Source organism: Sus scrofa, chromosome 9, assembly GCF_054392235.1.
Source record: "Sus scrofa isolate SSC_HxYL_T2T_F1_AM1 chromosome 9, Sscrofa_HxYL_maternal_Yorkshire_Landrace_v2.0, whole genome shotgun sequence".
NCBI lineage: Eukaryota > Metazoa > Chordata > Mammalia > Artiodactyla > Suidae > Sus > Sus scrofa.
The window spans coordinates 123346781-123361618 of record NC_139391.1 but is presented as its reverse complement, the minus strand read 5'-3'; the positions used below and the strand labels follow the sequence as shown (position 1 = coordinate 123361618).

The 14838-nt window shown below is 43.0% G+C and overlaps 1 protein-coding gene across 6 annotated transcripts in view; it reads right to left on the bottom strand.

The window, feature by feature from the left end:
* Positions 1-14838, bottom strand: part of PAPPA2 (pappalysin 2) — a 522663-nt gene that overhangs the window by 75860 nt on the left and 431965 nt on the right. For all 6 annotated transcript variants that reach the window (XR_014816258.1, XM_084977645.1, XM_084977647.1 and 3 more), the window contains 3 exons: positions 10663-10834; positions 7076-7253; positions 5391-5604 (listed from right to left, as the gene is read on the bottom strand). Coding sequence is in view for 5 of the 6 variants with exons in the window: in XM_084977645.1 (XP_084833771.1) it covers positions 5391-5604; positions 7076-7253; positions 10663-10834 (564 nt within the window). In the remaining variant the exon portion in view is untranslated. The remainder of the gene's footprint in view (positions 1-5390; positions 5605-7075; positions 7254-10662; positions 10835-14838) is intronic.

Sequence of the window (14838 nt, the reverse complement as noted above, 5' to 3'; positions counted from 1 at the left end):
CCAAGCGTCAGCCTCCATCTTTGATATTTGACTCTGACAGCTTTCAAGCCTTGCCCTCCATCTCCCATGTCTTAGCAAGACTGTAAGAAAGACTGGGTGCTTCTTCTTCTGGCCTCAGTAGAAAGTTCAAACCATGCCAGGTCCTGTTCACATGCACAAACCCTCACCCAAGCCCCACTCCCTGACCACTACAGAACTCCCAATCAGTCTATTTTCACAGATTGCTCAAGCCATTTGAAGACTAACTTGGGATTCTCCCCTTCTCTTCCCAAGAAGCTTCACTGAGTACTAAACCTTTTCATTCTCTCTTGGTCTATGTGTGGGATCATTACTTTCAACATTCAAACCAATTTTGGGTGCCAGGATCCATCCTATCTCAGTGTGACCACAATGTAAGCCAAATAGTCTCACATAACATAAGGTAAAGAAGAGTCCCTGCACTTGGCAGCAGAGAGGTCCATGGTAGGCTCAGCTTTAGTGGAAAGATGGGAATGAAAAGCTGAGTGTCAAAGTGTGAAGGCGAAAGAAGACGGCAAGATGGAGACAGTGAATACAAATGACTCTTCGAACAAGTTTCGTTGGAAAAGGGAGGCAGAAGATGTGGTAGCTGGAGAAGGACACGGGGTCAAGAAAAGTTGACTAGTATCCATGAGGACACAAGTTCAACCCCTGGCCTTGCTCAGTGGGTTAAGGATCTGGTGTTGTGGTGAGTTGTGGTGTAGGTCGCAGATGAGGCTTGGATCCTGTGTTGCTGTGGCTGTGGTGCCAGCAGCTACAGCTCTGATTCAACCCCTAACCTGGGAATTTCCATATGCCATGAGTGAGGCACTAAACAAACAAACAAACAAACAAAAGAGAGACTTAAGACAATTAAAGAGTGAGAGGAAGAGAGCCTTCAGATGTAGGAAAGAGGAAGGATCATAGAGTGAGAGAAATTCCCAAGAAGGGCTATGGGATCAAGAGCAAAGGTGGAAAAGTTCATAATGTATTTGAGACAGAAAGAAGCAGGGGGATATATCTTGAGGTGTTCAGTTAGCCTGCACATCTGCAGGCAGACCCTTGTACTTTAGGGAGCAAGGTGACCTGCTATAAGTTGGGGAAGACGTATTAGGATTGGGGGAGAAGAGGTCGAAATGGCCTTTGAGAGCAGAGACAGTGCTCATCTTCAAAACAGAAGTATCTGGCACAGGATGGAAGGGTCATGCACCTTTCTTACTGCCTTCTTGGAGTGCTGATCTCTCCTTGGTTTGCCTATTTACAAAGTTCTGCCTAGTTTTCCTTTTATCATGCTCTGCGCCCACAAAGTGGCTAAGATCTCCTATCTACAGCTCACTTTATTATTATTATTATTATTTTGCTTTTTAGGGCTGCATGTGTAGCATATGGAAGTTCCCAGGCTAGGGGTCAAATCAGAACTGCAGCTGCTGACCTATGTCACAGCCATAGCAACTCGCGGTCTGAGCCACCTGTGCGACCTATACCACAGCTCCCAGCAACACCGTATCCTTAACCCACTGAGCAAGGCCAGGGATTGAACCCACATTCTCATGGATACTAGTTAGGTTTGTAACACATTGAGTCACAATAGGAATGCCTCATTATTTTGTTTTTAAACTGTTTATCCACTTATATCATTATAAAGTCTAGAAAATTAAGCAAATATGAATTAGCAGAAAAAGAAAGTTCTCTTCCCTATAAACCTACTGCCTAGAGATTACATTGCTAATATCATAATCATAGCTAGCTATTGAAAAAGAATGACAAAAATATGCCTTTAATATGGAAAACGGGATTGTGTCATTTATAACAATATTTTCTTGCTTTTATCCACTTATATTGTGAATGTTTTCCCGTGTCATTAATATTCTTCCAAACACTTTTAATGATGACAGGATATTTCATGATATGGCTATATTTAACGGGTATTTATTTTATCTTATTGAGTTTCTGTCACCCCCAATCTTCATGTACTTTCCTTTTCAATTTCCCTCTGGGAAATCCATAAGCTTTGGGTGATGTTGACTCTACCCATGACTTCAAGGTCAAAGTCCTTGACACAAGCCAAAGCAATTGCATTTCCCTGTCCTCAAAGACTAGATTCAGTGTAAGCAGTGCCTCCTTCAGATCCCAGGGAGAAAGGGCAAGGGATCCAGGGGCCAGGAAAAAACACCTGCCTGCAGTCCCTGGCTTCTTCTAAGCCCATCGCAAGGAGAAATAATGCACAGGAAAGAGGAGGCACAGAGGCTGTGTGCTCCAGGAGGCCAGAGCTGAGGTTTTATGCAACATGTGACTTTGCTCCTAACCCAGAGGCTGACTTGGAGCTAGCAAGTAAGGAAGTGGCGGCTACAGCTGTGCCTTCTCTGCCAGCCCCAAGTGGAATGAGACAAAGCTTCAACAGGTTAGCTGGAAGAGCAAAGTCAGATCCAGCACTTATCTTTTTTTCTCTTGAAATAATATTCAACAGACTTGAGAAGGAGCAGGAAGGGAATGTACTTGGCTGATATTCTGGTAGTTGTTTCCTTCTTTTAAAAAGAAATGAACAAAAAGTAATATTGAGGGCATGAATTGAACTTCATAGTTTACAGAACGCTTTCAGTACATTACCTACTTTGGGCCTCAAAACAAAACTGTTGGAGAGAAATCATTACTACCTCTGATGTTAAGGATGCAACAATTGAGACATGTGGATATTGAGTATATTGGTCAGGGTCATGCAAAGAACAAACGATGGATTTGACCAACCAGGGGGCTTTTTCCCTCCTTGGAGAGCTGCGGAAAATTAGCATGTGCCCACTCTGTCTGCGTTGATCTCCCTGCCAGGTTTTCTCAATTTCCTTTCCCCTTGCCTACATGTCCTAAAAAGAATTTTAGGGCCTCATTTGTACAACTCTGGGCTCTTTTACCCAAGCTAGAAACAAAGCTAACATAGTTCATTGAGTAAACACAAGCAGCAAAGTGACAGTGATTTACTCCTGACTTGCAAACTTCTGATTACCAATCCACTGCTGGCTATGTAAACAGGTGTAAACTAAGATTAAAACCAGTTTACACAGTGCAGTAAATAATTTAATCTCTCCTCAGCATGGTGCTTGCAAATGTAAATGTTTAAGCCCAAACCTATGCTGACGTTGTGATGCAAGCTTCCAGTTTCTCAACCAGAAAAGCCATGCCAGCGAGTGGCCCTTGTGTGCCCCTGCTGGGATGGAGAAGCTGGCAGAGTCAGAGATGGAAATCCCACAGAAAGCCCATCATCGGGGGAGGGGGGAAAGCGTCTTTTTCCCATTGTTCCTAATGCAAAGCTCAGCCATGGACTGAGGGAGCTAGGAATAATCCCTCCACCCCGAATTCCTCCAGGTCCTGAGATTTTTCTCTCTCCCTCTATTATTCATTGCACTGTTTCGTAGACACCTAGGTTGGCAGCAGGTGTATGAAAAGGAAGGTGAGAAGAGAAGGGAAAAAAGCAAGAAAGCAGCAGCCTTCAGGCTGGTTATAATGCCATTCTCACTGGAAGATGATCTGGGCACTCGCTGCCTGTCAGGGCGTGCTAATGCAAATTGGTCTAGATCCTTTGACCACCACATACAGATGTGTTTTCGCTTGTCAAAAACTGTTGACTATACCTGCTAGAGTCACTGAACCAGAATGCTGCGTCCCATGAATTTTTCATCAGTGTTATTCATGTTCTAATTAGCCTGACTTCTGCCTCAGGCTGAGATGCTGAGGAGAGGACCTCCCTCTCCCCCTCCCAAATACGTTCTTGGGCTTTCTCTGGAGTGGAAGGCTCTGGGAGAAGCCAGACTCAATCCTGAGATGTCTGGACATTGACTAGAGAAGGGCAAATTTGAACCAGAGAGTAAGCTTCCCAATTTGCTTCTGCTCCCTTAGGGAATTCTAGCTTCTCCTGTAATCACCAGTAATGCCATGGCTGGGATTTTGTCAGCTCCAAATATATATAAAGACAAACTATGGTCAGATTTTCTTGAACTAACTCCTGAATAAGAAATGAACTTGATTTTCTTCTTTACTGACATAATCTATGGTAGGGAAATAATAGTTACTGTTTACCAAGTACAAGGAGTTTCTTCTTCTGAAAGCTTTTTGCTTGTTTTATTTGCTCAGAAAAAGTTTCTCTTTCTGAAACCATTTACTGAGTGTTTAGCACAAGCCAGGCACTGCTCTGAATACATATCACCTCAACTCAGCACTCTGGTGAGGACATTATCCCCAATGTACAAAGGAGACGCAACCCAAAAAGTTAAGGAACTTGCCTGAAGTTACTCAGCTAATAAAATGGGAGACAACTGGGATTTGAACCTTCACATGACTTTCTTCAAAATCCTTCCTCTTAAATGGAAGCTTTTGTTCTTTCTGATCCACCATGCTTTCAAAAGAAAAGCCCTCTTGGTTTGTGGGTCTAGGAGTATATACACAAAGTCCAAGAAGGAGAAAGTAGAGAGACTATAATTACAACATTAATACCTAATATGTATTGAGTTTTATGTTTTAAAAATAAATTTACTGGCTGACATTTTATACATATTAATTTATATAGTTCCTACATTATTATTACTTCTACTATTATTATCATCTTCCTTTTACAGATAAGAAAGACTGAGGCAGAGAAAGAAAACTTCTCAGCATCATGTAGCTGGGAAGTACTTGCGTTGGGGACCATTCCAGGCAGTTTCTCCCACAGTCACAATCACAAGCCTTCAACTGTCCTAATGAGGATGTTCTAGCAGAGAGCTGGACTCAGGCAATGTGAATGCCACTTGGGAAACTTCTAACACTTACTTTCAAGGTAAAGTAATGATTTGGGCAGAGAGTCTCTTTAAAAGCACCTAGATGGAGTTCCCATCATGGTGCAGTGGTTAACAAATCCGACTAGGAACCATGAGGTTGCGGATTCAGTCCCTGACCTTGCTCAGTGGGTTAACGATCCGGCGTTGCCATGAGCTGTGGTGTGGGTTGCAGACACGGATCAGATCCCAAGTTGCTGTAGCTCTGGCGTAGGCCGGTGGCTACAGCTCCGATTTGACCCTTAGCCTGGGAACCTCCATATGCCGCGGGAGCGGCCCAAGAAATAGCAAAAAGACAAAAAAAAAATAAATAAATAAAATAAAAGGACCTAGATGAGACTCTAGAATCTCCTGTGGGAAAGAATATCTTTACAGAAAGCATATCTGGTCAACTGGCCTGTCATGATTGGGAATACACCTGTGAGGTGAAGAGGGAATATATAGAAAAACACAACACCACAATAAACCATGGACAGCCCAGAAGATCTTAATATTGTTTCCAAATCAGAGGTCAAGGATTTGCAAATGAGGGAATAGGAGCAAGGTAGAAAGGTTCGGAGAAATGCAAAGACCAGGTACAATCCAACTTACTTCCTGACTTGATTGTCCGCACCTCCCACCACGTAGTAGCCTGGTTTGCATTCATATCTGCAGGTGGAGCCCACATCATGGTGGCCCTGGAGACAGTGAGGCAGGAGCAAGTTGGCATTCGGGATAACAGGGGGAGCATCACACTCCAACTTGCAGTAGGCTTCAGGGAGAGACCAGAGCCCATCTTCCAAACAGGTCAGCCACGGGCTCAGTCCTAACTCCAAGAAAAAGAAGCACAGGATGCTCAGAACAGAGAGTCCAGAAATAAAATACTAGCAGAAAGAAGAGAAATCTGTCAACATACCATCAGTCACATTATTCCTTGTTGAGAAGCTTCTCTGAAACCTCAGTTCAAATATTTATCTTTTATCTTTTTATCCCCAGAGCAACTACTGTGATATCTTATACAGCATAGAGGACAGAAAGCTATTTCTTGACATGGATGAAAGAAGGGCTACCAACCAAATCATTACCTCGCTTCCTAACTACAAGAAATAAAAATAGAGCAGTGACAGTATCATGGAAAGCTTTATAATAATAATATATGACACTTTTATAGTGCTTATTATATGCCAGGCTTTGCTCTAAGCATTTTACATATATTCACTGGTGTAAACTTCAAACCGCAAACAACCCCATGAAATAGATACCATCATTATCCCCTGTTTTGCAGATGAGGAAATTGAGTTTCAGTAATTTGCTCAAACTAGAAAGGGCAGAGGCAGGGTTTGAACTCAGGCAGTTTGAATGCAAAGTTCTGTACTTAAACACCACACCATATGCCTCAGTGTCATTCATGGTTTCTCCAAGTGCCATCTGTGGGTCCCCAGAGTAGCATCACTAACCCGCCTCAGACATACTAAATAAGAATCTGTCAGTATGAGGCTCAGAAAATCACATTAGTAACAAGACTCCTCCATCAGTGTTAGGCATACCTAAGTCCAAGAGGTAAAGAGCAAGATGTGGGTTTAGATAAAGTTCTACCCCATCGTCATCTCTTCCTAGTGGTACATCCAGGTACAGCTCAGATAACTGTGCTCTCAGCTCTCAGATAGAACCAAAAGCCAAAGATGGAACTTAACTCATAGGATAGTTGTAAATACCAGATTTAAAAATGGTCATGATAGGAGTTCCTGCTGTGGCACAGTGGGTTACGAACCTGACTGCAGTGGCTTGGGTTGCTGTGGTGGCACGGGTTTGATCTCCAGCCCGACACAGTGGGTTAAGGATTTGACATTGCTGTAGCTGTGGCTTGGATTCAATCCCTAGCCCAGGAACTTCCATATGCCATGAGTGTGGCCAAACATACATAAATACATACATACATACATACACACATAAATACATAAACAAAATAAAAATGGGCATGATAAATGGTGTCTTGATTATTAATATTATTAGAAAACAGTTAGTTGGCTTGACTCCAGAGGACATCAAACCCAATAAAAACAGGAAACAGAAACAGTTTCTTTCATTAATGAGAACTTAAGCCAGGGGATCCTTCCAGGTCACTGGGACAAAGAATGATGTTGCACTTTGGGATTTTGTTCGTGTTATCAGAAGACAGTGGAATGGCAGAGCCAAATGTGAAAGGCATCAGGGTGATGAAAAGACCCACAAAGCACACTTAAAGAGAGAGAACCTGAAGACAACTGGCATACAGCTCCTGCTTGGCCAAACAATACCTTGAAGCTTGGCTGGTGGGACACAGGAGATGGAGCAGCGTTTCAGAAAGTCTGTCCCCTCTGAGCAGGAGAAGTTTGCGTAGTTCACCAAAGATGGGTCAGGGATGCCACAGTCGAGGGGCATACAGCTCACAGCCCGGTCCCAGTGCCCAGAGGAACATGTGAGCAGAATTTCCTTCTAGAAACAGAGAATTTTCTGCTATCAAAGTCACATAGAAAGACTAATCAAAATAGTTTCCAGGCTTTAGAAAAGTCCTGATGTTTACTTGCGCAAACATTCACAACAGCAAAATTATTTTTTTCTCTCTTTGTGCCTTATTGTCTGAACGTACAATCCCAAAATACCCAGGTACAATGCTGATGAAAGGTACCTCTTAGTATAAGAGAATCATTAAATGAAGACATTCCTCCAGCCAAAATCCTGGCTGTCCTCCACGTGCTTCTCCAATTCTCCCTCCATCCTGCTCTGTGCCCTGGGACACTCACTGGCCCCTACAGACTTCAAGCCTCTGACCTGTGCTTGGTTTACCCCCAGGGTAACACTGGCAGGAGATTAGAAAGAAAGAGAGGCAAGGGAGGTCAGGGTGCTGATGCTTGCTCCTCCCTCCCTAGGGGTGGCTATAGGTTGGCTTCACTCTTGGCAGCACTCTCCACAAGGTTCCTGTGCTCTCTACCCATGGGTTCTGCTAACTTCTCCCTATAGTTGACTCTTCAGGCCTAGAGGTGACATCACCTCTTCACCCTGGGATTCTGTGTCAATGCTTTGTAATTTCCCTATATCCTTCTACCACCTTTATACACATAGTCCCTTTTTTGTAGTCTTTCAAATTGCCCACCTTGGAGCATGTCTTCTGCTTCCTGCTGGGACCCTTACTGAGAAGCTAAGGGATAAGGCTATTAAACATAATTACTTCCTCTGAGAATAGTGCCTGTTCTCTAAGAACAGCTGAGAATTAATGCTATGAGGCAACTAACTAAGGTTGCGGTTAAATTTGAGAGACTGTAGCTCCTTCCCTAGGCCTAATGATTTCTGTAGGGGAGCCCTAGAGTTCATCACCACAAAACAAATGAGGAGGCATTTTTTGAGCACCTAGAAGGGCCAGGTTCTTGCCTGGATAAACAAGACCTAATGATCTACCAGAAGAGCAAGTCACAGGTTGAAACAGTGGATCAGAAAACATCTAAAGAGGGGAAAAATGGAAAGAAGGATAAAGAGAGAGAGGAAGGGAGGAAAGGAAGTTAAGGAAAATGTAGGAGATACATCTTTGTTATGTTCTACTCCCTTCTACAATGATTGGACAGAACATAATACAAACAATGCAAATGATAAAATGAAAGAAAGAGAAAACATGGATCCAGAAGAAAGAAAATATAAATGTGTAAAAAAATATAGCAATATCATGTATGCATGCTTGTTTTGTGGTGGTGAGGCAGCACTTACAAGGCTGGAGGAGGAATTGCCTCTTTTGGGGAAGGAGAGAGAGTGGGGAGGGTGGGTTCACAGAGTAGGTAACTCAGGAGCCGGCCTTTGAAAGATGAGCAGGACTTCTCAGCAGCAGAGGGGAAGCAGGGAGAAGAAAGTGTTCAGGGTGAGGGCAACAGGAAGAGCAGATATTGAGAGGCCTGGATGCTCATGGCTTGTTTAGGGAAAAAGCACAGCTGTTATTCTAGCCAATGGGTTAGCAAAGGTGGAAGGGAGAGAGGGGAGATTCTGCAGCTCAGCCAGCCAATCCACAAGGAGACCACAGTGGCACTAAAGTCAAAGGAAAAATGACTGGTGAAAGCACCTGTCACCTCTGACACCCACTCCTGGCTAGCTGCTCCTCCCTGCTTCCCAGTGTTTCACTGTTGCCTGCCAGAAGAACCCAAGTCAAAGCCAGACATGTTTTTTTTCTGATTACTTTCAGTTCTTAGGTCAACAAGAAGCAAATATCCCCCACTGCCTTGTTATCATGAGTGGGGATCATATAATTTCTTTCTTGGGGCCAGCCTCAGGTGACAGGAGCAGTCAGGTGGAGAGCTGAGTTTGGTGACTCTACCATATGGTTGACAAAGGGTGAGCCCCACCTTTCTTCTCCTGACTCTGACCCTTGCACACTGAACACAGCCTGGAAGTCTGGCTCAGACCACAATGATCACTTAAAGAATGACTCTCAAACTGTGCATATTTTGCCTGTTTTTTCTCCTGGCTTCATTAAGTATTGGCCATTTTGTCTTGAATTTGCTCCTAATTTTAATGCATCGCAAACACTGACTCTTCTGGCTCCTTCTTTACCTGTCACACAAATGTACTCAGTTCCTACATTCTTCTTGTCCTTTTTCATTCCTTCCATATCTTTTCTGGTGCAAATTAATCTGGGTTAAGGACAGGTGATAAGAGCTCTGCCTTTCCGACCAGATTATCATAGCAGAGAAGTTGGTGTTTTCAAGGTATGTTAAACCTGTCCCTCTGTGTAGAACCTAAACTATCTGAAACCAAAGATTGCATCTTTAAATTCTGACTATGTCTAAACAAGAGAAATTCTTCTATAGATCCACAACCTGCTAAGCAGTCAACTGGTACAAAAACTGAAAATAACCCCAAGCTTCCAAACCATTGGTACCTGACTACCAATTGTGCTTCCACTCTGCCCTCAGCATTTCTCATCTTCCTCGTCTTCTCAAACGCCATCACCTTTTGCCTAATGCATCCTGTCTCTATCTCACATTGAGCCCTTGTTTTCTAATGGTTGCTCTCAAGTGTCAAATTCCTCTGTAGAGTATTGAAAGCTCTCTAAAGGAAAGATAGGAAACACAATTCTCAGTCGTGAATACATTATCATGCTCATAGGAATGGCAACTTCACAGAGCTAGGTGCCTATCATTGCGCTAGGAGCCTATAAATTGCTTCCGGTCAGTCGTCAAAATAAACCAATGACCTAAATACTCTAACTGTTTTTACAAGTGTGGAAACAAAATTAAGGAGGTTAGCTTCTTTCGTCGTTTGTTTTACCTAAAACAGTGGAGTTAAAACTGCATTCCAAGTCTGTCTCCCAAGCCATGCTCTTCGCTAATACATTCTATTACCTCCAGATCACATTTAAATTCTGGAAGTGGGGCCATGGTAGCTTGTAGAAATTTGGAAATTTCAGTCAAACCAGAATCATGATAAAATCCCCCCCTCAGTAACAGAGAGAAGAAAATCAGACTTTTTCCTCTAGGATTCTTGTAAGGAGGGCTGAGGGGTCAGAAGAATAAGCTGACTGCAAACTATCTTGCCTGCAAATTGTAGACATGTCTAAATTGTAGCATTCTCGAAGGCACAAGTGGGGATCACAATGCCTAACAGGAAGACAAAAGCAAGGGAGAAGAACAGAATAAGTGTCCCTATCTACTGCCCACCCGGAGAGAAATTGACACCCTAGTTAACGGAAATTGCACCTATTCCTATATACCTTGCATTTCTATAAAGCCATGCTTCTCTCTGTTCACTTTTCCTTTCCAAACATTTAAAAACACCTACATTTCCCCCATGAGCCAGGGGGAGAACATGCATACGTGGCCCTTCCCAGGAACTTGGTGCTCGTGACTGTGGGTTTCTGACTCACCTGTATGGGCCTGAGGTAATGCCCACTTCTGGTCTGAAGGGCAAATCCCCTTTGACAGGTGATAGCACACTTCATGTGACCGGGGCCACCAGAGGTACAATTCACCACATCCGCGTGATCAAGCAGCAATGGCACACAGCTGCCCTGCTCCCCACAGGGCCGATGGACACAGCTGGGGGTGACAGAAACACAAGTATCTTAGACTGACTCAGAACTGACAGGCAGCAGTAAAGACTTTGCCTCTCCCTCTGTAAAGTACCTCTAAACCAAAGGCAACAACGTTTCTCCAAAACCTACATTAAATTCATCACTTCCTTCTATGTGAAATGGAACATCACAATATAAAATGAATAAGAACAATGTCAGCTACCAAGTGATAATGAACTGGCTTTCTATGGATCTTCCAGGAAGACAAAATGACGATGGGACAGGTGGGGAGTGAGTCCCAAGAGCTCTCAGTGGCACCAGAAATGAACAGATCAGAGGGTGATCCTCGAAATATCTCACAACCAATACTTCTGGGTCCCAAACAATCAGAACAGATGCAGGACAAAGGTCAGGAGTAAATCCTGGAGGCCCTGGCATTAGCCTTTCTATTGTTTGATTATCAATTGGTTGCAGGGGGCTCTGTAGGAAGGGTGTGGTGCTTGAGATGGCAGATGCAGCAACACTTACTTACTGACTGGCATGGAAATATTTTTGATAACTGGTAATGCACCACTGAACATCAGCACTGGCTAATCGGAAACTGAGCCCATGACAGAAAGAGGAAACTCACACATATCACTTCCCTGCCACGTGCCTGACATTGTGCTAGATGCTGCCAGAATGGCACCCCAGCAGAAAACTGCTGCCAGATCTCTAGAGCTCGTCAACCAGGAACAGGAGCAATAATTAAACTCCCCAGCGTTCAGGGACACTCTGCTGGGAACGTGACAGCAGCAAGGGTGGGAGAGAACAAAAAGAGTGTTGCTCCCTTATCAAGGCTGAGTCACTGAGATGAAAATTTCAAGCATTGCCTCCATGTTGTGTGAATTTGAATTCTGGATTCGCCACTTAGTACCTGTGTGATTTGGTTGAGATATTCATTCCCCAGTGTTTCATCGCCTTCCCCATGAGATGGGGATAATGATGGTACAGATCCCATAGGGCTGTTATCACTCTTGGGTTAACTCTCTCTACTGTTCTACTGCAAATGGCTCAAGTCCTACCTTCAGTGCCATGTTTTCTATGAGCCACCCATATGTTTTGGTTTTCCCACTTCTGGGAAAGCTTTTTGAGTTTTCTAAAAAGCCTCCCTTCTTCAAAAAGCCCCTGCAGATATCTTCATTTGAACCTCCCAGGGAAATTAAAAAAAACAAAAAACTCTCTTCACACTTCTTTTACTCTGTCTTGTAGTATAGTCATGAATGCATTTCCCTGTTCTTTAATTTAATTAATTATCCATTAATTAACTTATCCATTCTTTAAACCACAAGGTGATGGGCATTTGAGTGTCTCCTAAATGCTGCTGAATCTCCCAACTAGATTAAGACCTTCTTGACAAAAAACACTGACTCTCACTCGCTTTTGGGTTCACCATACACCTCATTGTAGGAGATACAACAAATATTTGTTGGATTAAATTTGTAGATATCATACACATCAAGGTCGGTCAGTGGCTATCAAAATGGTAAATTTGTTCATTTTATAGTGACAGATGGGAATATGAAATACAAAAATATCATCAAACAATGATCCAATCATCTTGTTCTATTCATTCATTCATTCATTCATTCATAAACATTCACTGAGCAGTCAGCATTGACAAGGAACTGGTTGCTATACCAGGGATGAAACAAGTATGCCCTTATGGGAGGCATCGTCTAGTGGGGGAAAAGAACAGCACATTTTTGTGTAGCTTCATGCTCATCATGTTGTTGCCAGTGGTACAAAATATTAGTCAAAATGACTTCTGTGAGTCTTGCCATCATTAATTTGTTCTATCTGCCATTAAACTGTGTTAGCAGCGAATGATTTTATCAAGGAGCTGGGCAATAGTGTAAGAAAGTGGAAACTAAAATGCCACTGATTTTCACATACTGTCTTAAAATAACGAGAATTTGTTTCAAAAGCACTAGTCCAAAAAGTGTGGATTTGATTTGGATATGCTAAAGTTGCTGCCCCTTTTCTTTCATCCAGGGGATTTAGGTTTTATGTCAGTGACATTCTCACTTCTTTCATCTAGGCTTATTAGGTATAGGAGGGAGGGACTGGAGTTGAGTGGCATGAAGGAAACTTTTTTACTCCTTTGAGCCCTCATTATTCTCTGCGATGGTGTAGTATCCATCAGACTCACTCCACAGAGCCTGATGAAGGGAGGAATATATGAGTTGGGGGGAACATGTTGTTAATTGTCAGCATGTATTATCCAAATCCAGTGCTGCTAATTATGTATGCAATCCAGGAAGTAAACCTTTGTCTCGGAGTCTTTATTCAGTCTAGCAGGATAAAGAATCTGAAACCTGACCATCCTTCATGGGATGAGATCAGAACACCTCATTAGTGATGTCAAAGAACTTTAAGTTCCATAGATGCTACATGCCCTTGATGTGCACAAAACATAGTATTTCTTCAGCATGTTAAGCAGAGATAACTGGAAAACAGAGAGTCATTAACAGTTCTGGTTCATGTCAGCTCACTGCCAAGAAATTAATGTGAAATAGCATGTACTATTTTCCAGTGACTCCATCCAATTCATCCTTGACATCACTGAGGACAAGTATGTACAGAGGTAAGACACAAAACATATTCTGTGAATGAGCTTCCTTCCATCAAGAGGGTGTTCCATTAACTACTGTTGCTATGACTACCGGTGTGAGAAGTCCATCTAGCATTGGCAGCAAGGAAGGAAGAGTGAGACGGGGGATCATGGAAGAGGGGGAAAGTGGCATGAAATAAGACGAAGACGAAAGAAAAAAAGCGCATCAAACCCAGACCTGTTTATGAAGTGAGAAATGGTTTTAGGGCAGCTGCTGCAAATTCTTTCACTAGCTTATATTTCTATTTGCTTCCTTTTTAAGGAATTTGTTTTATGAGGATGGTGTTTGTCAGGTCGTTAGCTTCTGATGGCATCTGGTATCAATTGTAGACTCCTCTCTGTTGCACCCCAACCCAAACCCCCTTTTGTGCTTCTCTTCCACTACAAATACTGCTTCTTTGAGTGAAGTTGCTGTGTTCTCTTTTCCCATGCTCCTGGTACATTCTTCTTTCTGCCTACCGCTACATTAAGCCCCAGTATCATAATGATAATGCTGACAGTAAAAATAGTCTTAAAAGTTTTCAAAAGCTTTCTTCTTATGGTCTTTGGGGAAATGTTAATGAAAGTGGCAGTGGTGAAGCCTTACAATGCCCCAGAGAGATGGGAGGTTAGCTATTTATCTTGGTTTGACATACACAGAAACTAAAGCTGTTTGGAGACCAGCTAGAGGCCACGTAGCGAGTCAGAAGAAAATCCTTGGGCTGGATCTTGGAGTCGTCGCTCCTGGGGCCAGCCTAGACCACCAGACCATCTCCTTGGAGATGAGGCCACTCTCCTGTTGCTTTATTCTCAATTCAAGAGCTGGCATCATTTGCCAGGATGAGCCAAGAACCTCCTCAGTAGGGTAGTCAGGGAGGAAAAGACAGAATATGAAAACAGTGGGTCTTGAGCTTTGAGCTGTTTTCTTTTAAAATGATAGTGAATCAAATTGGCAATGTTTGTCCAGCTGCCACTGTCTGTGAGATGCCCTGTTAAGTGTGCTTCTTCCCTGGGTAACCCCTCTTCCCCATCCCACCTACTTTTGCCAGATCTTCTCCCACACCCTATTGCAATGTGTTCTCAGGTAAGGATATGATGAGCCCAGGCAGGTGTGATTTACAGGTATGTCCATTTTAACGGAAGACAAAGTTTGAAGACAAAGGAATGAGTTTTTCATGATGGAACTTTAAGTCAGTAGGGCCTTAGAAGTCACACTTTGTAGATGGCCACCACACCCATCATTCTAGCTTTAGCATTTGTCTTTCTATTTCCCCAATAAGCCTCTACTCTCTTCTGGTCCTCACTCATTATGTTTGAGGGTTTAAAAAAATGCTTTCAATGGAGAAATTCCTTTTCAAAATGTATGTTATCCCTGGGCTATCCTCTCGCATGTAACC